Source organism: Cupressus sempervirens, chromosome 4, assembly GCF_028749045.1.
Source record: "Cupressus sempervirens isolate cs-2001-9-10 chromosome 4, ASM2874904v1, whole genome shotgun sequence".
NCBI classification, from domain to species: domain Eukaryota; kingdom Viridiplantae; phylum Streptophyta; class Pinopsida; order Cupressales; family Cupressaceae; genus Cupressus; species Cupressus sempervirens.
Genome location: NC_143121.1, coordinates 852,169,820 through 852,194,098, shown reverse-complemented (window position 1 = coordinate 852,194,098; position 24,279 = coordinate 852,169,820). Strand labels below are relative to the sequence as shown.

Here is a 24,279-nt window from a genome sequence, read left to right as displayed (position 1 = left end):
TCTAATAAATAATATTTAAATTTAATATAAAAATATAATTAATCTCAACAAAATGATAATAAATAATCTAGACTTTGACCCATTCCGTCAAAGTTCACAATTATTATTTTATTCTTCACACCAAATACTAGTCCGAATAAAACATTAAATGATCACTAAACAAACTAATAAAAATCATGCCATTATCAGCTGTCAAACTCTTTGAAATATTAATAAAATGTGCAATCGTCGTCAGTGACCGGTTTGTGAAGTTGGTAATTGAGCATTTGGTCAAGACCAATAGACTTGTCCTATGAAGTTGTTAGCAACCGAGAGCTGTCAGTATACTGGCGGTATACTGCCTTTGCTGACTATATTGTCCTTAGTTTTCACATGATGAGTGGACTGTGGGTGTATCCAGTTTCACCGTGTGAGAGTATTAGTGTAGTCATTATATCCTGTATTGGTGTAATGGCAAAATCTCCATTTGCAACCTATAATTTCAATGCCTAACTGTAAATTCTTCATAGACATCTGGATCGTCCCACAGTGTTACTGCCCAGCGAAGAGAGTGAAAATTTAAGAGCTAAGTGGGTTCGATCTGCAGATCTGTAATAAGAGAATAAGAGTCATTGTTTTAATTTGTTTCCATATAATTCTGTGTGAATAGAGTTTTTTCATGGCATGCCAGTTGACCTTTGGATTGCCAGCGGTCACAGGCAGCACTTCGCGTCTGTCATGTGACCAGGGGCTGAGAAGAAGGGGAGCCGCTGGTGTTGCCCAGGCTTTCATGGGCAAGTACAGTACGGTGAATATTGATCGTCATTCTATTCTCTGGGTAAGGAGAAATGCGTCAGAGAATGAGATCAAGAGCGCTTATAGAAATCGGAGGGGGAGTGAGCAGAGGTTCAAGCAGACCGATACAGATTATCAGGTGATTATGTTTGTTGTCTTCTGTAGATGATGTGTTGATTACGTTTTCACTTGTAAATTCCTTTACATTTTTCTGGGAATTGAAGCATAGGTATCAATGAAATGGTGTTTAAATTTGCAGCACATATTTACCCTTTCAGGATTAGCGTAGAAAAGTGCATTCATGTGGCTTCGCTGATTTGGGTTACAAAATGAATGAGTTTTCAATGGATCTTCAGCTGTTTTTTACTGTTTACTGATTTGGAGTAGAAATTTGCATTTTAGAAGAATTGTTTGTCTGATTTGGGTGTAAGTTTCAGAAATGAAATCTTTGCCTGAAGTACTTTTCTATTTTACTGGGTTAATTTTCTTCAACAAAATTTAGGATCATATTCTCTGATCCATCGAATGAAAAGAGGGAAAAACAAATAAATCACAGGGTTTATTTTTAAATGAGTATCACGTGGTTTTTGGGTTTTCCTTTAGTCATATTGCTTTAAAACTTGAGCTCCAATGCTGAGGAGAAAGGTCAATCCAGGTTTATCAGGAGATATGGGTCCTATGCCTTTAGGATAAATTCTATTCTTTCTTGCAGAGGCAGTCTGTATATCCAAAGGATTGCACCTGACCCTGAGAGCAATCAATCCAATCTATCTATTTTGTTTTCTCTCTTTTTGCCCCCCCTTTTTCTTATAAAAAGCAAGTGTATATGTGTGTGGTCAAGAAGGCTGCAGGAAGATACAAGAATAGGGAGGAAGAAGGGAAAAGGTGTAGAGGAGAAGATAAACTGAACTAATTACATATGAGTTATGTAATCTAAAAGATGAGCTAGCAACAATGCACTTAATCTTCCATCAATGTCTGGAACCTAACACATAGCTCTCCATGACATTTATGATGATCACTGTTGCACACATAAAAAAGCATAGCAGAAAATGAAAGAAGAGGTGATTGTGAATACTAAACCAATGTGAGGAAGAAGAGGTGATTGTGAATACTAAATCAATGTGAAGAAGATACTGACTCTATTATGAACTTTTGAAGCCAAATTAGTTTTGGCATATAATAGTTCCAATTATAATAAATATTGATATAATTATCTAAATAATTTTATTAAATAATTTGATAAAATATATATTAATAAATTAGATAATTACGAAAGATAAATAATCAATCAATATATCCCAACAATTAATCAAACTATATATATATCAAACCTATACTAAATTCTAAATATGGTAAACCATATACTAACTCCTACAATGCTCCTAACTAAACTTCTAAATACAATACTCTAACAAGGCAACCGATCATAGGGATGAACCCCATACTATATAAGTAAGTCATACAGTCAAGGACTCTATGCTTGATTGCAAACCGAGCTAGATAACCTACTTTAGGGGGAACCATGAGCGACCAACAAAAAACATGTGGCCGCTTATTAGATAATCTTTGATGTGATGCACTTTTGAAGGATTGTATCCATCTCTAATTGAGTCTTTCGTGGGATTATTTTTGGAGCCCGAATGAGGTCTATCATTGGAGCCATTTAAAAATGCTACTTGTTTTGATAATACTTTGAGGAGAGTTTGTTGTGAATTTAGAGGGTTAAGGAGAGCTAATAAATCTTTCCATATGACCTAAGCTGAATTAGACTTAACTTCGTCTACATAATCAGTGAGCCTCTCCCCACAAATTGGAATGACAATGTGTTGAAAATGAGATAAGGCATCAACATAAGCAAGAAGAGTACATCCCCCTATGAATCAGTCCATAACTTTACTTCCGCACCACAATTTACTTGTCGAGTGATATATCTGGTCACTGTTTCCCTAGAATGTATCACAAAGTTCCACATTACAGAGCCCATAGGGGGCTTTACAATAGTGAAAATCCTAGAACTATAAGAAATATCAAGATACATAGAGCTTGCATTGGGCCCTAAGTGTAATCTTATTGATGATAAAAGTTTAATAGTCCTACTTTATCTTCGACAAGTACAGACAACTTCCCAAATCTAGGGTCATACCATTAGAAAAATATAGAAAGTCTCTAAAAGCACCACCTCTGACTAGAAGGGTTTAGTTTCTCTATAAGTTTTTAATAGACAAATCTGGAGGTCAAACCATCAGACTAATTGATTGATCATTATAGTGCACTCTAGTTAGTGCGATAGTCATGCATTACCTATCTATTGGTTTGAAATATTTAAGAGATGATGCAATCATTCTTGTTAAATCAAGTATTTTATTTATAATATTTCTAGAGATTGTCTAATCAGTAACCATTTGTTTATGCCTAGGCTGGGGTTGCATGGGCACCTGCTTCCTTAAAAGTAAAGTGGGTGTCACTGAGATTTTTTAGGCATATTGAAAAAGGGAAGCGGTCCTATGGATTTATATGTGAATCTGCTTTAGAAATTAGGTCCTAAATTCGAGGAAGATGATTGTCTCATGAATTTTGAAAATAAAAGATTATATTTCTTCATAAATTTTTTTATTGGAATTATTTTATTTTGGTGGGAAAATGAAGAGTAGGTTGTTGACAAATGGCATAAATCTTCCCTAAGTTGGTGGTGCTAAATCTAGCCCACTCCATTTTCACCCGCTCAAATTGAGAGGGCTAAAAATTCGAAGCTCCTATTTTATAGGAAAAGGTTTCAGTTAAAGCTTTAGCCCCCTCTAAATAATTACCATGGAGCCACCTGCTCCACAAAAATAGAGCCCAAGCCCCTCCCATGGGACCCCTGCCTTAGACATACAAGCTCTTCAGAGCAACACATCTTTAAGAATTTACATGTGGCACAAAGTGCCCTATATGGCTCTTCCAAGCATTTAATCTTTTACACTAGATTGCACTATAGTCCCCTATAAGACCTACTTATAATTGTATTGTAAATATATAGTCATAAAATAAATGAAAATTATTTATTGTCAATTGTAAAATATATGTTCATTGTTTTGAAAGGAGCTATTATATATAGTTAAATGTAAAGAAGTTTCTACCATCTATGATTTTTCTTGTGAGAAACTTCAAACATGCTTTTTCATTGCACGTCTTTTATATACCTTTGTCTTAGTGAAATTTTTTGTTACTCATGTACCATATATAATTGCTCCATAATATGTAGACTTTGTATGTCACATGCAATCATGTCATGACCATCTGATTACATTATATTTAGATTTGGCAATAGCACACATATTCTCATCTCCACTTTCACAAATAAATTCTTGAAATTTATATAATTTATTTTTCATTTTATCTATTGTAATTATTTTATAGTTATTGTTCCCATACTTGATTAAACATTTGTCATTGTAGAGTTTTATTTTATATCTTTGATTTGCAATTTGAGGCACATAAAGTAGATTTGTCTTTAATTTAAAAATTACCACAAACTATTATCAGCTCTAACATTATAGCCATTTTAACTTCTAATGCACTATTATTTTCGAACTATATTTTCCCTTACTACTTTCACATGTTGATTCAATTTATTTCTTATTATGAGACATCTATATTGTAGTACCAAAATTAATAACCCAATCATCCTTAAAATAAGTATTTTATTTTTAAATGCAAATGGGATGGCAAGTAAAGTGGCTTTAATTATGGAGGAAACTTTGTAGTTAAGCATGTTCAAGTTGGGGCAGTACTAGGATGGATGACCAAAGTCTGGATGCTTCACCTCTATGAGCATCACCTAGATCTAATGAGTGTTAAGTGTTTTATTTATTCTCATGAGAGATGAGTTTGTGTGAATCACTACTCATGAAACATTGGACAATGAGTTTTACTCAAAAACTACACAATTAGATCTTGATAGTAATATCAAAATTTGACTTGTCGTGGAAATGTCTCCTATTTATCAATTGATGAAATTAAGGGGCTTTCTAATGAATGGTTCATAAGGTAGAATACTTGGTGAAGGTTTTTCAAATGGGGTCTCAAGAAGAGTAGGTTTAATTACAGAGGAAACTTCTTAGTTAAGCACACTCAAGCTAGAGTAGTATGGATGGGTGAACTTTTGGGAAGCCCTAGTGCTTGACCTCTGTGGACATCACCTAGATCCAATGAGTGTTAAGCGTTATTATTCTCATGAGAGATGGGTTTGTATGAATCACTAATCATGAAATATGGGTCAATGAGTTTGGCTCAAAAACTCAACAGTTAAATCCTAATAGCAATATCAAAATTTGACTTGTTGTGGAAATATATCCTACTTATCAATCAATGAGCTTAAGGGGCTTTCTAATGAATGGTTCATAAGACACAAGACTTGGTGAAGGTTTTAAAAATGGGGCCACAAGTAGAGTGGGTTTAACCATGGAGGAAACTTTGTAGTTATGTCCACTCAAGCTGGAGTAGAACCGAGATGGGTGATCTCTTGGGAAGTCTCGAAGCTTCACCTCTGTGAGCATCACCTAGATTGAATGAGTTCTAGATGTACCATTTATTCTCATGAGAGATGGGTTCATGTGAATCACTACTCATTAAACATGGGTTGAAAAGTTTGACTCAAAAAATAAATAGTTAAATTCTAATAGCAATATCAAAATAAAAAAATTAATCAAAAGATTTTGTAAACTTGTTTGTCTTCTTTTCTACGTCTCTATTCTTCTTGTAGCATTCATTTTCTTTGTGGCCTATTTTACCATAATTATATTTTCATTTTCTTTTATTATAATTTTTAAATGTGACATTTCTATTTTCATACTTCCATGTCATATTATCTTGTGACTTTTGGTAATATGTCTTTTTCCTTTATTATGGATGCTTGAGATTCACCATTAAATGATTCTCTTTCTTTAATTTGGTGTTTCTCTTCCTCGACTAGCTTAAAGAAAAATCTTTATATTTTAATACATTTAATTTATCTATAGAATCTAACCCCCTATGAATGATTGATATGATCTTATAAGACTATGTAATGTTTTTTGTACAAGATATTTATTATCTATGAAAATTTCAAGAAAAACAAGCTTATTTTCCTTTTTCATTTGATTTCCTTAGATAAGAGAATACTTACATAAGAGACTAACTCTTGTCAACTTGATAAATTGATATTATATAACTCTATGGTGAGCATTAGGGCCCATACAACACTTGAATTTTAGTATATGCTTTTCTAAATATCTTCATATTTTGACTACACTTATTTCATTGCAAAATTTTGAAGAAAAAAACTTTTCAAAGTGTAAGCTTAATTAATGTTCATGTTTTTAAATCTATTTTATCTACTTCTTGTCCTTTTCTATTACTTCTAGTTTTTGTTCAATCCCACTGACAATCTTACAAGAATTTTCAAGTATTACAATAATTTATATATGGAATATCCAATCACATCCAAATTTCAACTAAAAAGATTTAAAAAAATCCACTCTACAAAAATGAGAGATATTGCCCAAGATTTAAAGATATTCTGATATCATATTGACAAAATAAAATAAATAGAAAATACTAAGAATACTGACATAAATTATAAATTTGTATATATTAACATTTTGTCATCATAGTGCAATTACAAAGACATTGCTTGAACTTAAAAATATGAGTGGATTAGAAATAAACACTAATATTTTTTTAATCTCCCTCACTAAATATTTTTGTGTGCTGATTTCTTTTATCTTATCTAAAAAATTAATAAAAAAATTTAAGCTTAAAATTATCTCCAACATTCATGATCATGCATTAATATGGCACCACTCTTGAGAATGTACCCACTCCACATGCTAGAAATAATTGACTTTTGCTTAGGTAAATAGAGGCAAGCATAGGCAAGCCTAAAAATAATTCAATCTCCCTTAGTTTGGGGGACTTCTTCTTCTCTTTTGCCATCTATTAACTCCACTGGTGCATTTATCTTAAAAATTAAATATCTTAATATTACATTTATTATTATGTGTAACTATAAATCAATTTGAAACTTTCAACTTCTAAATTTTAAGATGTTGATAGTCTCATCATAAAAATAATTATAATGAAAAAAAACTCCTTCAAAAATTATTGCAAGAAAAAGAATTCAAAAATAATAAATGAATGATGTGCATTAGTGAATTCTCTTTCAATGGGAAGGGGTGAATTAGAGGAAGAGGTACTATCTTAAAAACAACTTTAAAAGTGATGCAGTATAAGGCAAGAGAATCCCTAAAGGAGATTTCCTAGCCCTCGGGAAATAGCCACACAATGGAACACAACAACATAAGATATATGATTTGATACCAAACACAACTCTTTATTCATATAACAACTAATTATATGCAATGTGTTGGGTTGTAAGGCCTTCCTAGTTAGGACCAAATACAAAGCAAGTAAGAGTTCTACAAGATCCCTCAAGATCCAATCCAACCCTAGTTAGTCCAAATCTATTGCATAACAACACTTTAGTAGAAACCTCCAAGTAAGATCTAAATTTGTGTTTGTGAGCCACCAAGCAATATATTTGTTTCTCAAGCTACAACTGCTAACTCTTCTCAAATGTCAATTCTCTTCCACATCCTCTTCTCCAAGCTAGATGATTATGATTTAAGACTCCACGAGACTCCTTATACCCAACTAAGCCACAAGTTAGTGAAAAAAGTTACAAATTAAATAAAACCTTACATTAAATACATGTTGAACCACAAGTTGGGCTACAATAGATATTAAATACCAAATTCCTTAGAAGGCTTCTAACACTCGTTAAATAAACCTAGGAAAAATAACCAATATCTAAATAGGTCCACACAAACTCCCACAATTGCTCCACATAATGATCTCAGTCCTAACACAATAAATGCACCAAGTTAGCAAAGAAAATCCACAAAAACTCCATCTCGCAAGCCACACTATCAAGCATCTACAACCACTAGTCAAGCACTGTCAAGATCCTACAATCATTGTCGAGCAATGTAGTACATGCCAAGAAATGGTATATGCTAAGCTCATTCAGTGACCAAGCATGTCGGCAACCATTACACCTAGTAACAATCGAGCACCACTCCTTTGGTGACCAAGTCCCCAACTCCAATAACAAAATCCCTCCAACATGTAGGGTTGTTAACTACCCTAATATGCTCCTACATTAGACATCCCAAGTGCAAAAAGATGTTCTCAATAGCTAGAAGAACATCTTCTAGGATACAGCACATAAATCCCAAACTAGTTCTTCACATATATATCCTCCAAGTCTTAACTTGTACACTCTTTCCCTTGCACCATCACTGCTTCTTCATGTGCATCCATCCTTGTTGTGCTATAGGATTTTTTCCATGTTGATCTAAATAACCCTCTAAGAATCCTTCAACTCAACTCAAATATCAATACTCAAGTTTCTTCTACCAAGTTCTTCATTTTGTAAAGGAATTAAGGAATGCTTCCTACCTTCTTTCTCAATAGTAATCATATTCTTGGAATCATTCATAGCCCTACAATCATATTGCAAAGGCCTACCAAGCAATATATGGTAACTATTCATGTCCACTATATCACACAACACTTGATCCTTATACTGCCCAATCTAAAAATCAATAAGACATTGCTCCCTCACTTCCAAAGTATGATCATCTTGTAACCAACCAATCTTTAAGGAAAAGGATATCTCATTCTCTTCAAACCAAGTTTATGAATTATCTCCTTAGCAACAAGCTTATCAATACTGCAACTATCCACAATTACACTATATATTTTACCACTAGACTTAAAATGAGTCTTGAATAAACTACTTCTTTGATAAGTATCCACTATCTTCTTACCAAATAGTACTTGTCAAGCTAGCAAGTTCTCTCCTTCCTCGAGTTCATTGACATGGGCTTCAATTTCATTCACCATCGTAGCTCTCTTATCACCAACTTTCTATGAACAATCATAGGCTCTATGTTCTTCTTCATCAGAAAAAAAACTATTACCTTTAAAGGTAACCTTACCTATCCTCTTCCTAGGTTCAACGAGTTTTGGTTAATCTTTTGCACTTGGTTTATCCTTTGTCAAGTGATGTTGCTTCTCTTTCCCTTGATAGCTTCCTTGGTTTCTGCTCTTCAACTTATCTTTTGTATCTAGAGCATACTAATAAGCATCCTCAACCAAATCAATCTTCAACATACCAACCTCATCATAAATATTGAATCTCAAACTACTAATGTATCAAACCACATTCTCCTTAGATAATTCTTTGTGTCTAGAATGAATAGTCAGCTTGTAGAACTCCTCGGTACAATCCTTCATAGACATATCCTTCTACTTTAGATTCTGCAACCTCTTAAACAACTCAAGTTCACAATCAAAAGAAATGAACATAGCCTTTAGTTTTGTCACCATCAATCTCCAACGAGTGATCTTCATTTCACATTCATCTTCTCTATCTCTTTGCAATTCCTTCCACCAAAGAGCAACATGCCCTTTTAGCTTGGTCTATGCTAATCTCACTCTGAGTGAATCTCCAACATCCTCTTACTCTTGAAGTAGTCTTCCAATTCACCAATCTAATCAATCAGGTCTTTAGGGTTCAAAGTATCTGAGAAATTAGAAACCTCCATTTTATGCTTCAGCTTCAACTGAGATCTAGATCTAGCAAAATGACCAGCCTTATCTCTCATAGGTCTCCCCATACAATCAATCTCATCCTCACTACTCAATCCAACAACCTCAAATTCCTCAACAACTTCCTCATAACCATCTTCAATACCCATGTGTAGAGGTACACTAACAATAGCCCTCATGATCTCATTCTTCATCGACTCCATCTAGGATCTAAAATCTAATCTAAGGTCCAATCTTCTTGGAGGAATCTTCCAAGATCTTGACAAACCCTTTGGAAAAAAATACACAAGATCAACCAAATCCATGCTCTTATGATCTTCACCCCAGGTCCTGGTGCAAAGTGTCTCTACTTCGGCAGTTTGTCTACACGCTTAGTAAAGCCTTCACTCTAATACCATGTGATGCAACTTACAAGGTAGGAGAATCCTGAAGGAGATTTCCTAACCCCCAAAAATAACCACACAGTAGAAGACTAACAATAACACATAGATTTAGGTCCAAAATAATGTCGATTCTCATAATATAATCATAAGATTTAGATCAACATGTGCCTGACTGTAAGGCCTTTTGAGTTATAGCAAAATACATAAGAAAATATAGCAACCGCGTTGCAAGATCTCACAACATCCAAATCTTAGCTAGCCCAAATCCACAATCTGGTAGAAAATCCCAAGAAGAATTTAAACTACTTCAATCCTCTAAGCTACTCCTCTCTAGCTGACTTCCTCCATGTCGGATCCCATGTCGAACGAATGACTCTAGACTCCATAAATATCTACAAAACTCAACTATCCCTTCTTTAACTCAATCAGTCAAACTAGCTTCCAACCAAGTAGACATCTCTCAAATATTCTTCTCTACCACATCATGGAGATTGACAATCATCCAACAGTCCAATATTCTTGGAGGCATCTTCCAAGATATTCCCAAATCCTCTACGACAAATCTACACTCTTAACAATCACCAACCAGATCAAACCTTTGATCAAAAAGTCCAACCTTCGATCTTCACAACCATCTTTTCATATCACAGTCCATCTCTGAGCCCTTTGTAATTGTAAGTCAGAACCATGACCTACTATCACACAAAAAAGATATCTAGGACTCCAAAAAGAACAATCCACCACACCATCAAACTCTTCTCTAAATACCATCTGATGCAATACAAGGCAAGAAAATCCCCAAAGGAGATGCCCTAGCCCCCAACAAATAACTACACAATGGAAACACAACACAAGATATATGATCTGATACCAAATACAACTCTTTATTCATAAAATAACTGATTGATACAATGTGTTAGGCTGTAAGGCCTTCTTGGCTATGATCAAATACAAACAAAATAAGAGTTCTACAAGATCCCTCAAGATCCAATCCAACCCTAGCTAATCTTGATCTCTAGCATCAGAGTACTCTTGTAGAAATCTCCAAGAAAGATGTAAACATTTGTTCACAAGCCACCAAGAAATCTCCTTGTTTCCCAAGCCACAACTACTAACTCTTCTCTAACTTCACTCCTTTTTTGCATCCTCTTCTCCAAGCTGGATGATTGTGATTTAAGACTCCACAAAACCCCTTACTTATATGCAACTAAGCTATAAGTCAACCTTTCACATTATAAATTAAACAAACCCTTACATTAAATACATTTTGAGCCACAAGTCAGCCTACAATAGACATTAAATACAAAATGCTTTAGAAGGCTTACAACACTTATTAAATACACCTAGGAAAAATAACCAAGAGCCAAATAGGTCCACACAAACTCCCACAATTGCTCCACATCATGATCTCAATCCTCACTCAATAAATTTACCAAGTTAGCCAAGCAAATCCACGAGAACTCGATCCCACAAGCCACACTGTCAAGCATCAGTAACCACCAGCCAAGCACTACTGAACTCCTACAAGCATTGTCAAGCAACATAGTACATGTCAAGCAACAATATATGTTGAGCTCCTTTAGTAAGCGAGAACCTAAGCCAACATTACATCCGGTAACGACTGAGAACCACACTTTTGGTGACTAGATCCCCAACTCCAAAGACATAATCCCTCCAACATGTCAGATTGCCAACTATGCTAGGATGCTTCTGCATCAAAAAGTTGAAAACTAAACGTTATTTTCTTAGTTAAAATTTAAATTATCTTATAGTAAATTGTTGGTGTCTTCTAAAATGCATTAATAGCCTAATCAAATTATTTTCATATTATTTTGAAATTGTAGAAAGGAATATAAATGTATTTTGTTCAAATAGATTTCATGCCACATAAGTATTTGAAAATGTGTTGAATTTGTTTTGTGGGGTGAAAAAGACTATAAAGACATATGTAGATGTAATATTTAAGTTTATTTAGCTAGATATTAGAAAACACTTAAAAGATATTTATTTATATCAAATAGTTGAATTGGATTATATAAAAAAATTTATTAATCATACTAGGTAATCGATCATGAGAATGAGAGAACCAAAAGTATAAAGAGATATTTATATATATTTTTAAGCTTATACTTAATTTCACTGCATATGATTATGAATCTGATTGTAATCTTGTGGATTCCTAAATCCCATCTTACTAAAGATGATTTTTCTTATACATTATGCATCTAAGTGAGCAGTGTGTTTGTGAGGGTTTTTGATAGAATAACCTGTTCTTGAGCACGCCCTGTTTTTCCATTGCTTCCTATCCTGTACTCCTTTTCGGGCTGTCACAACTAAAAATCCACCTCCTGTAGGTGTGCCATCAGCCAATATCCCAGACCATAGCCGCCCTGTCTTCTCAAATATGTTACCATCCCAACCCCTCTAATCCAACATCCTGACCATCAACTAATCAGTATGCTGGCTATTCTACAAGGTTGTTCCTCCCCCTCCAAGCTTACGTGGCTCGCCATCTGATCCTAAGACCTCAATTGGTTGCCCTATCTTTTTCTATTGCTCTGTAATTGTTCTAAAGATAGCATTGTTATAATTGTTTTCGAGATAACATATTTGGTTTAAAAACCAGGTGAAAATAGGCTTGAGAAAGGATCCAAGGAGTTGCGAAACTCCAGCCGGATGGCGTTTGGCAACTGTGGAAGAAGCGAAAAACAATCTGGAATGGATAAAGCAGTGTAATCTTTTAGAGGAATGGGACAGAGCTCGTCTTCTAGATGGCTGGATCGGAGGTGAAGGTTATGACTTCAAAGTGGAAGTGGGTTTCAGAAGCTGCCTTGGATACATGTTACTCATTCAGTCACCAACTTCCCAGATATCCGACGCGGGTCTGTATTTCCGTCTTTTGCTTTGATTAGGTTGAGTGCAAAGTAGATGGATACAGATTACAAAATAGATTGTTACTTGAAAATTCCAAAGTTTCAAGCTAGTAGCGATGGTGATGTTGCAGTGTAATAAACATTAGACTGACTCTTGTATGTTATACGTCACAAGAAGATGGCAGGAATGTGAAACCATATTCAGGAATAACTAAAATGAGTAAAGAGGGACGAAGCGCCGCTTTGTTATTGTGTTGCGAAGATTGGAACGTGGAGGTCCTTTACTGGTTGATGGGAGGTCGCGCAAAGGAGAATGCAAGTTCGGAAAGTGATGAAACAAAGGAGGCAAGCGAACTTGTAAGCGCACTGGTCAGGGAGTTACAAAGTGTGCGTGCAGAAACAATAGTAAAGCACTTGAAGATTTCACGTGATTCATTGGAAGTCTTGAGCATTGACATCAAAAAATCTTTGAATGCCTTGCAAGAGAAGATAGATTCTGTGGTAGCCTCGCAAATCGTCCAGCACAAGTCTTTGCGTCATCGTCTGGACTTCTCTACACAATTTTTTACAGTCAACATCGAGAAAACCGGCTCTGCTATTTTCTCTGAAATGCTTTTCCAGGAGTATTCCATTGAAGGCTACGGATTCAACACAAGCGTGCCCTCGACTTGGGAGGCCTTTGCTCGTGCAATCTTGTATGTTGCTGTGGACACCGCGGCTGCGGCCTACTTCCTATCAGTGTGGGGCAACTTGCATCATACATTGCTGATGAAGCCTGTGCTTCTTCACTACCTGATGTGGTGCACCTTCAAAATGTTTCGAAGATCTGAGTTTTCGGATGCAGTAAGAACAGCGGCAGAAGACGCCAAAGGCGATTGCAAGCGATTCGCCGAGATTGTACGTGACCAAGGGTACCTACTGATCAACTGTAATGCCAGCTGTGATGTTTTATCTTCCTTGCTTTGCCAGGCGACAAAGGACGGCGATGTAGATTTGGTGCAATGGCTGGTACAGAGTTACGCAGATCCTTCCGAAATAGATAGAGGAGGGAAAACAGCAATGCACTATGCAGCAGAAATGGCCGATGAATCCAAGGGACTCAAAATCGCAGAGATGCTGCTTACAAAAGATGGAAAGCTTGCAAACACTCCTGATAGTGAAGAGCAGACTCCTCTACATGCAGCTGTTATTGCAGGCCGTGTAGAAATGTGCAAACTCCTCTGCGTCCAGCACCACGCAAGAGTGGACTTGAAAGATAAGCAAGGTCGGCTTCCGCTTCACTATGCACTACGTCGAAAGCAGCAAAATAAATCCCTTATTGAATACGCCACCTATACTCTGATACATTCCCTCGTGGATGAGAAGGACAATGATGGAAATTCGCCTTTGGATTATGCTATTCAATACAACGCGGATCCGGATTTTGTGCTGTACCTGTTGCGACTGTCCGAGCAACGAAAATATTATTTCAAGAAGCTCAACTCGCGCACGCTGCAATTTTATCTCCGCGAGTCTTTGCGATTGGGCAATGAGCTTCTCGTTCGCGATCTGGTCAGTGAAGGAGCCGATCCTTTTGAGCCGGACGATGAAGGAAAGACAGCACTGCATCGCATTGCTGAGAGTATAAACCGTTTATCCTTCGTAGATGGAAAATACACACTTATTCAAGAACTAATTGATAAAAACAAGGAGAAAGCATCAGCTGGTGATAAATACGGAAGAAACGTCCTTCATGTCGCAGCTTTCCTTGGACGGGATCGGCTTTGTCGATATATTATAGAAAATAACAGAAAGATGTTAGACACGAAGGATCGTGATGGACAGAGTGCTATATTTTATGCAGTGGCTGGAGCTCACGACGATCCCCATGTTCTCCGCTGTTTCGTTTCAAGTAAGCAAGATTCGGTTTTTGTGAGCGATTCCAGCCAAGCAACTCCTTTGCACGTTGCTGCTGCTAGAGGCAACCTTGAAATGTTGAAAAGGCTGCTCTCACATGTTTGGGAGCGTAAGAAGGAATATGTTGAGGCAGCAGACGTCTTGGGTCAAACAGCACTACACAGAGCGGCAAGTGGAGGCCACGCGGAAGTTGTCAAAAAGCTTCTGGACAGTGGTGCCCGTCCCTTAAAACAACGTGATTGTAATGGCAAAACAGCTCTACATTTTGCAGGTCAAGCGGATGGTCAAAATGCCGTGAAAATTGCAAAGTTACTTTTGAACAAGTGTGAGACAGATGAAGAGAGAAGCCTTCTTTTGTTTGCTTCTCATGTTGGCATCGGTTTATCCAATCCTTCGCTTGAGGACTTTATTAAAGAGGAAAGAAAACAAATACGGGAGAAACTAAGGTGGGAGAAACAAATTAGGGTGGCGGCAAGACTAGGCGATATAGATATGACACGGGAGTTCATTACCAGGGGAGCAAATATAGCCCTCCTTCGGGATAACAATTGGATGACCTCTCTAACACAGGAACAAAAGGAAAATGTCAGAAAAGGTATGTTTTTCTATATATATATATATATATATATATATCTTCCTCTTCTTCCTCTTTTGTTAAAGAAATATCAGCGCGCAGCAGTGAATAATTATTTTTCCTATTAAAACAGTTCTGGAACAAATTAAGGCTATTGTTGAACAAGGGAGCGATAAACCGGCTCTGGAGGATAGTCTTGGTAGGCATAACTATCGCAGCTTTTGTAATTATCTAGTTCAATAATAGAAAGCACAAGAATTCAGAGGTGAAATTTCCTAATATTCTCTGTTATAATATTGGGTAGGACGAAGTCCCTTTGCCAATGGTCTGGCACTGTTATTCTTAAATCCCTTTGTGAGATCTCCTATTACTGTGGGAATCTCGGGAAAATGGGGGATGGGGAAGTCTAGTGTTATGGCTCAGGTAATCATCCTTTCTAAAGAGTTTAGCACTTTTACTTCACACTATTATGATCTTTTATGGTATTAATTCGGATTATTGTGCTTCCAGACAGAAATCGCTCTTTTAAAGCTAGCATTCAGAAATCAATTATCTGTAATAGGGAAAAGAAAAAGGAGGGAAATAGCATATGGAATAAAGACGTTGGAAGCTAAAAGATGGACTGTCCTTAATTTTATTGACAACATTCTTTGCTTTATCAAACGAGTTATGAAGTTAATAGCCAAGGTAGATGCGCAAACCCGACATTCCCAGATTAGATTCCCTTATTTGCAGTTACATACTTTACTAGTTTAAGAAGGTAGGTACCATAACTGTATATATCATTTTGCTATGAAAGATTACATGAATAGAAGATCCTTTGAAAAATTCACCATTTTCTCTTCAATTTGATGATAGAGGAGTGTTAATTAAAATGAAAATAAGTAATTCAATGAGGCCAAATTTAAATTGTTTGATGGTCTTTGAGCAAAACTTTCTCCGTTGGCATCCCAAATTAATAGTGACTCTACTGTATGGATTGCTGCAGATGAGAAATTCCGACATTTTTATAGAGTTGCGCTCAACTTTGTCCAAATTAAGAAGTTCTTTGCAAGCCCTACGGGAGGAATCTGCGCCCTTCGATTTGTCCGGCAAATTTAGAAGTTCTTTGCAAGCCCTATGGGAGGAATTTGCGGCCTTCGATTTGTCCAAATTAAGAAGTTCTTTGCAATCCCTATGGGAGGAATCTGCATTCTTCGATTTTAATGAGTTTCTAGACGAAAAATATGAACGTAAATATCAAGCTCTTTGGGAGGAATCTGCGTCCTTCGATTTTAATGAGTTTCTAGACAAAAAATATGAACCTAAATATCATCAAATTTTAAAGTCCGTGGCCGTCATTGATAAGCGTGATTTGGTAAGAAAGTCATCCAATAACTGTAGATGTCAGTCAATTGTTTTCGTCTCCTCCCATATTATTATTTTATATTACATACTAATGATTTTACATTATTATGCAGTTTTATAAAAGTTTGATATGGTACGTATGAGTCCTTATATAAAACTGTGCAGTAAAAAGCTTAACCTGCATTACGCAAACATTCTAACATGTTTTCTATATTAAGCATCTATATTTATAAATTCATTTCTCGAATTGATCAATTCAATCTTCATTACCATGCAAATTTTGACTCAAGATTCTTATTTGTTCTTGGTCCGGTAAGTTTCAGTATGATGAAGATGAAGAAAGTGGATCTAGAAATCAAACAGTTGCTGAAATGCCATCGGAGGAATACTCTTTGCAGGGGACTGCACCTTCCATTTTGACTGTACAATATAATGCATGGCATTATAGGAATGAAACGGAGGCATGGGCCGGTCTAACAGTGAAAATCACAGAAGAAATCGAAGCGACGATGACGGTGGCACACAAGCTAAAGACTAGCTTGATATATAATTGGAGGAAAAATAGAGGCAGCATCCTTTCCAAAGTGATCTTCCCTGTCTTTCGCCCAATAGTGGTGGCCAGCTTGTTGACTATCATTGTATGGTTGGGACTTGGTACGGCCCATAACATAGACATAATGAAACTTAAATTTGGAGGTCTATTGGCATTGATGATTGGAGTCGCTCAGGGTTTAGTAAATGCAGTCATATCTTTTGTTAAACCGATCAGTTCTCAAGTTGGGGACCACATACGTCAACTGGACCGTAAAGAAAGTCATTTTGTCTTTGGTTTATTTCATCTGGAGAGTAGCCTGTCCCATAGCGAAAACCTTGGCTATCATCAGAAGGTTATTGATGATATCAATTTTTTGAAAGGACAACTCCATTATAAACGCTTCTGGATGTGGGAGGGGTTAGCTTTTATATGGTGCTGCATTACATGGAGTTGGAATGAGAACTATGTTTCAGGAACAAATATTCCAAAGATGCCCCCTGCTTCCGGTGACGATCTTAGGATAATTGTCCTCGTCGATGATCTTGATCGTTGCGATGAGAATGTGATTCTACAGGTATAACGTTAAAAAGCTCATCCCTTTTGAAGTCGATATAATAGCCAAATCTTAGTCTTTGGTTTTCTAAATATGTTTGTTTTTGTTTTTTACCATTAGTTATTATCAGCCGTGAATCTAGTTTTGACCACTTGTGAGATCAACGTGATTCTGAGCATGGAAAATAGCATGATCCAGAGGGCAATAATAAGAAAATACGGGAGCAGGGATGGCGAACCTAATAATAACAAGTCCAATGAGGATATAGCAGTGAAATATTTGAAGAAAATAATTCAGCTCCCGCTACACCTACCAGACCCTAGTGATGAAGAGTCCAGGGACTTTTTGCTGAGCCAGCTAGGTAAGAGGGACAGTAGAGAAGGGTCTACCGAAGAAAAAAGAAAAACTTATGGGCATAAAAAAGCCAATCCAAAGTTCCTTATTGGAACTTCAAGTCCAGATAAACCTAAGCAAGGTGAATATCTCTGACCTCAATACGAGTGGGATTAGTCACTTTTTATATGTACACCACTTTTAACTGATGAGTTATCGTTCTTCCACTTTACTGCTGTTGTAGGTAGAGAAGAAACAAAGAAAGATTTGAAAGAATCTTCTGGAGCATTGCAAGAAACAGACTTCAACATTTCAGGTGAAAAAAAGAGTCCATGTGAAAATATTTGAATTTATTTTTACATAATCATAGCTAATTATACATGTACTAGTTCATTTGTTTTTCCTTTCTTGGTTGTTGATTGGTTCATTTGTGCAAAAAGTACTAACTTTTTGTGAGTGGTTTTTAAGGAATGAATGTTTAAGTGAAAATTTAACGGCATACATAAATTAACCGATCAGCAAATTTCAATGTACAAATTAGAAGTTCTAGTGCCCAAAGTTAACCAAAATGACTAATAGATTGTCTCCCCTAATGAACTTTAAGAACAATTTGATCTTTGTTGCAGGTGATCTAGAACAGGGAGAAGACGATCTGGACTTAATAATTAGAGCAATGGTTATCCCAAATTACACCCAAGAAGAAAGCAAGGCTTTTCACTTTCTTCGTGCTCGGTGCACGGGCAGTTTGTGTGTAACCCCCCGAGAGTGGAAATGTTTGCTGGCATACCATCGACTAACATGGAATATTATGTGTCTAAACCGCAATGTCGACCTAGTGGAGGGATGGCAAGTCCAACTCATTGTATGGATTTTTGTGTGCTGGCAATGGAGGCATCAAATAACAACTCTTATAAAAGTAAGATAGTATCACAAATTTACTAATCCTACGTACCCCAATGGTGTTCACCTGAACAGAGTGGTAGTGAATTTATTATTTTCCTAGGCAAATGTTGTTACTTGTTAATAATTGAAAATAAACAATCTTTGTACGCAGAATTGGAACAAGCTTGGGATTTTAAGAAAGTGGAAAGGCATAGAGGAGAATACGATTGAACCTTCGCTGGGAGAGATTGTTGAGGATTATATCTATGAGAGGTGGCCTGTTGACCAGGAGGGTGCTTCCACTGAAAGAGCCGAGGAGCGAGAAGAATGGATTAAGCTAAGAGACATTTTGCGGGTATACAATGTTTCAATGGATGGCATTCAAACCTTCCAAAAATTCAGGTTTTTCTGCGAGCCTGGACATCTTCTATGGCCATTTCCCGAATCAGTCTAAACCTTACAAAAATTTCGTATACACTACAAATTTAGGGAGGCAAGCATTTCTTCCATGGACTTTGGTCATTTCAGATAAATTATTCTCTCTCTGTAATTAAACTATCTAGTTACTCTCTCCTGAACTAAAGTAAAGTGGCTTGTTAGAATAATTACTTGCTTCACTCTTAGTGTAGATTAGGCAGATATTCAGTAAATAGTTACTGACTAGGTGTTTAATTAAAAGGGGAAGACATAATGTAAAGAGGGGAGTTAAATTTTAAAAAAGACAAATATAATACTCTGACCAAATACATTTTAACACCACTGTGTGCTGAGATTTTTGCCATAGCCCTACAAACTCATCTGTTAGCGTGTGTTTGTATATTCATATGCTCCCTTTTTCCATTAAGACATAAAATTTATACTTATTTAGATTCAATATTTTTTCAATAAGATTTATTCTTAATAATGTATATTTTGAGAAGACATCATATATATAGTTACATATGTAGCAACACACAATTATTTAATTCAAATTAACATATGAGCTTAGGAGCTATTTTTGAAGGTTAAAGGAGAGAATTGTATGTTTTATGACAAGGATTGCTCTTCCCTTTTCCTTTTTATGTTCTATGTCTTTATATTAACTATATTATTTATTTTCAAACAAACATAATCTATATTTAAATATGAGCAATTTTTTTAAATATAAATAATATTGTGAATTATTGTAGGTATTATGTTGGTTATCAATTTTATTATATCATAAAATGAACATTTATATTAACTTACTATTATTCGCACAATGTTCAAAACTTAATTCATGTTTGTTTTTCCTAATTATTTTGCAATAGTTTTATTTTTCTTTTTATAAAGATAAATTTATAGCTAGAGGTAGATGAAGGAAAAAAATATTTTAGCTATTTTTATTTTATATATTACTGAAAATTTAAATATTTCTAAATATTAAATATTTTGAAATTTGACATCTCTTAGCATAATGTACATAAAATTTTAAAATATAGGTATGCTAGATTTTGAAGGTACCAAAAAAAATTTAAGCAGTTCAGAAAGAAACTAGACAAATAAGAGAAAAGAAGACTACAAAAGCTTAGTTGGTGTATTCCACCTATGACATTTTTAGGGGAGGCGTGGATTTGGTGACAAAATGTTTCTCATAGTTTATCAATCTCACCCTCATTAATAGGTTCTTGCATATAAATATTAAGCTTCATGGGCTTGAACTTGATTATTGTAGCATGTCATTTGATATGGTGGTAGCCACTATAGTCATTATCCTTATACCAAGTTTGAACTCATCAAATGGTTGTGTTTGAGGCTATGCTTCCATATTTTGTTGGACCATTCTTTCAAACACTATGCACAAGGGTTCATTTTGAGGTGTGAAGGTGCATTTTAGGTTTCCTTGGTAGTTTTATTTTGGTTGACCTTGAAGAACTGTAATCGCATTAGTTTGATGGTGCGGTGTAGGAATGTTTTTTTGTGGGAGTGCTATAGTAGAAACCACCACTACATATGCTTAGTATTCATAGACCATATGATCATTGAAATTCTTATTCTAATTCCGATACCTTAATTTTTTATTGTAGTTTTTCTTAGAATTGTCTATGTAGATCTTAACTAATCATTTGGAAATAATGATCTTTTTGCACAATATCCTTTAAATTTATTAGCATGATAGGCTTGAATTTGATAAGCCATCTATTGATTGTGATTCTTGATGAAGATGGGGATCAATTATTTCACAAGAATTTTACAATGGAGATCTCAAATAAAACTAAAAATAAAAACTAATACAAAATTAACACAAATATATCAACAACAAAAATCAAATTAAAATTCACAATAAAAATTCTTCTCATTCAAGTAACACATATAGAAGGAAATTTTTCACCCTCAAGTTTGATGGAATATCAACGTATGATTTCACACAATGACATCTTACTTCTATTATCACTTTAGTGAGATAGTGTTTCAAGAAGATAAAATTAAAAAATTATAACTTAAGACTTAAATGAATACAATAATAAATAAAGAATCTAGAGCAACTACATTATACTAATAGATAAATATGTTTTAACTGCTAAAAATAATAAAGATAATTTATCAAGACTGACTACTTGACTCCATTAAGTCAATGTCCTAGATGCTAACACAAGTTGCAGACCAACTTAGACATAGCATGACATAATTCCATCCATACATTTTTTACACGTGTTTTAGAGACAAAAAAAAAAAAAATTTAAAAAAAAACTTTGCTCGACAAAAATTAACAAAAATTGAAACTAATCTAAGAAATGAAAATAAAGAGTGTAACTATGCTATGAAAATGACTACAATAAGGGGAAACAAGGAAAAAGAGACATATCAAGGAAAGGAGGTGGAAAAATCCTAAGCACTCCCTCTTCTTATTCTTCTTTTAGAATCTACACACATAAAAAAGGTAAAAATGTTGGGGTTGTTTAGAGCTACCTCAATCAAGTCCCTATTTTGGTGTTTTCACCTCTACATTAGTTAGAGAGATAAATAGATAATATGGAAATAGATAAATGGAAAGAATAATAAAATTAATATAATATAATATTCTAAAACCAAAGGAGATTAACTGATACAATGGAACTCCTCTTGAAAGTGTAAAAGATGGGGCTCAATAGGAAGAAGGTGAGATGTTGATTAAGGTGATGAACCTATAATATGAAATTTCCAAAATATTGTGAGAGTTATTCAATGTGAAAAACATATTTTTCTAAAAGATAATAATATTGATTTACTACAGATCCAAAAATACTACAATATAGAGAAATGTGAATGAAAACTATGTTGTTTTATGCTATCCAAAAGATTCCCAAGGTTAGTTACTGGGTATTCTGAAGAGGTTTGCACTAGAGGGGTACTAGACGTAACATCCCAATAACCAACTATACATGTACAAATTTTAGAGATGAATGTGTATCAGTCAGACTTATTCATAGTGTGCATATATCTTGAGCCAAGAAAACCACACTAGACCAAAGAATGAAACATTTAACAAAGGGACATGGATTAGGGGCATTATAAAATTAAGAATTACACAAGGTTAAATTTCCAACACTATATTATTCCCCAATTTAGTAAACATGGGTCAGTGCAAGAAGTTGGGTCTCACTTTTGGCCAAAAAGTGGAAATGTTTTTCCTATGTTTAGATTTTCTTGTCAAATGATGGTAGGATTTGAGGCACTTATAGTTTGACTATCAAAAAAAATTAGTAATAGAAATTGTAACTTTCTCATAGTCTACTTTTTTAATGTATAATTTATTTGAATAGTTGTATGACCAATTTTTTTTTTTTTTTTTTGTATGGATCTTTAGAAACCACATTTTTAAAATGCCTATTTTAGGACCATAGCATGCTTGTGTATGGACACCATAATTTGACACAACTAAATGATTTTTTTGTGAATCTTTTTAAAAGAGGTTACCTAACACACCAAAGATTGATGATAATAATTTTTCTTACTTTTTTAATGATTTTTTATATTAATTTTTAATTGACAATTAAGCTAATTTCTAAAACCTCTCATGTACGGACACCATAATTTAATCAAAATTTAACTTTTTTTATTTTTAAAAATATTTAAATGAATTGTGTATAGATTGATGACATGTAAATTAATTTTAAAAATATAAAAAATTTAAAAAAAAGTTATTAAAGTTTTAGTGAATCTCACTATTTTATGTTTGGTGACACTTTTGATTAATAAATAATGAAAAAATAGAAAATGAACTCATATCACAATAAAATTTACATTTTTGAAATCAAAACACTAATATCTATAATAGGTTGTCATTTTGTTAAAAAAAATGATAAGGAGGGCCCTATAAAATTTTTGGCAATGCCTGAAATTGTCAAATAATTACCTTAGTCAAATTTGATAGACAAAAACATAGGCTTGGTGGGACCAAGCATGTACTATGCCTTTCACCAAGGAAATTCCCACCCTTAGCTTTAGAATCAGGCACCCAATTCTTAATTAAAAAATCAGGTGGCCAACTGTAATTTAGACAGTTTAAGAATCAACACCCAATAGTTTAAAGTATCAGGTACATGATTTTAAAATTATGTAATTGATTATTTAAAAATTGGATAGTTTAAAGTATTGGGTACCCAATTTTAAAATTATGTACTCGACTATTTAAAAATTGGGTGCCTGATTTATAAATCGGACACCCGATTCTTACATAGCCGTTGGGTCCCAAAAGCTGACCCACAAAGCACTAAACAATCATTACAATCATTGTTTGGCAATCCCGAGCTGCAACAATGAATTTCTGGCATATTATAATGCTTTCTTGTCATCTTTTGTATTTTGCAAGCTCTGATTGATTTGAATTCAAATTTGGTGGAAACATGGGATCAAAACAATGAAGAAAGGAGAAAATGGAAGTTATAACAAATGAGGAGATTGAAACAAATAAAAAAAAGGAAGCACAATGTCAACGAGAGAGAAGACAAAGAATTAGATAGTTGAGAAATGTTGGGTCTTCAATTTCAAATATTGTTTTAGATGAAAAGGAAAATGATGATACCATGATGGTGAAGAGGTTGAAGAAGATAACCCAATAGAAGGAGATTTAGCTGCACATTCTAATCAAACATTCAATATAGGTGTGTCTCCAAACCCTTGAGTTTATTCTCATGATGAAATTGATAATTTTGTACAAGCAGGTTACAATTTAAGTGATTTAGGTTTTCTTCATGAGAATATATTGTCAAATGATCATCAATAATAAACTCCAATGGAAATGAAAGCCACAAAAGAAACACAAAGAAAAAATGAAAATGAGATTCAAATTCAAAATAACATTGAAAATGAAATGCCAATTGAAAACAACAATTATATGAATGTAGACATGGAAACACCAAGTACTAAAGAAACATGTTTGAATGATAATGAAGTGCATGGATATTTCCATTTTTCTAATGATGTGCTAGATAATCTCGATGCAATGGTTTCATGGAAATAGATTACGACACATGCTAATAGATTATATAGAC

At 34.7% G+C, this 24,279-nt stretch overlaps 1 protein-coding gene across 1 annotated transcript; it reads left to right on the top strand.

Moving 5' to 3' along the window:
* Positions 1-405: 405 nt before the first annotated feature.
* Positions 406-19,543, top strand: LOC149564054 (uncharacterized). The gene is made up of 12 exons (XM_089828291.1): positions 406-913; positions 12,421-12,676; positions 12,846-15,158; positions 15,271-15,336; positions 15,442-15,560; positions 15,648-15,824; positions 16,126-16,494; positions 16,808-17,593; positions 17,693-18,047; positions 18,150-18,221; positions 18,532-18,821; positions 18,960-19,543. Exons 1-12 carry the CDS (start codon positions 659-661, stop codon positions 19,239-19,241), a joined length of 5,340 nt encoding a protein of 1,779 aa, XP_089684417.1. The 5' UTR covers positions 406-658; the 3' UTR covers positions 19,242-19,543.
* Positions 19,544-24,279: the final 4,736 nt, after the last annotated feature.

Coding starts and splice junctions, on each gene's coding strand:
- LOC149564054 (XM_089828291.1), top strand. CDS start 659: ATGGCATGCCAGTTGACCTTTGGATTGCCAGCGGTCACAGGCAGCACT. Junction 914..12,420: donor AGACCGATACAGATTATCAG/GTGATTATGTTT, acceptor TTTAAAAACCAG/GTGAAAATAGGCTTGAGAAA. Junction 18,822..18,959: donor AAATAACAACTCTTATAAAA/GTAAGATAGTAT, acceptor CTTTGTACGCAG/AATTGGAACAAGCTTGGGAT.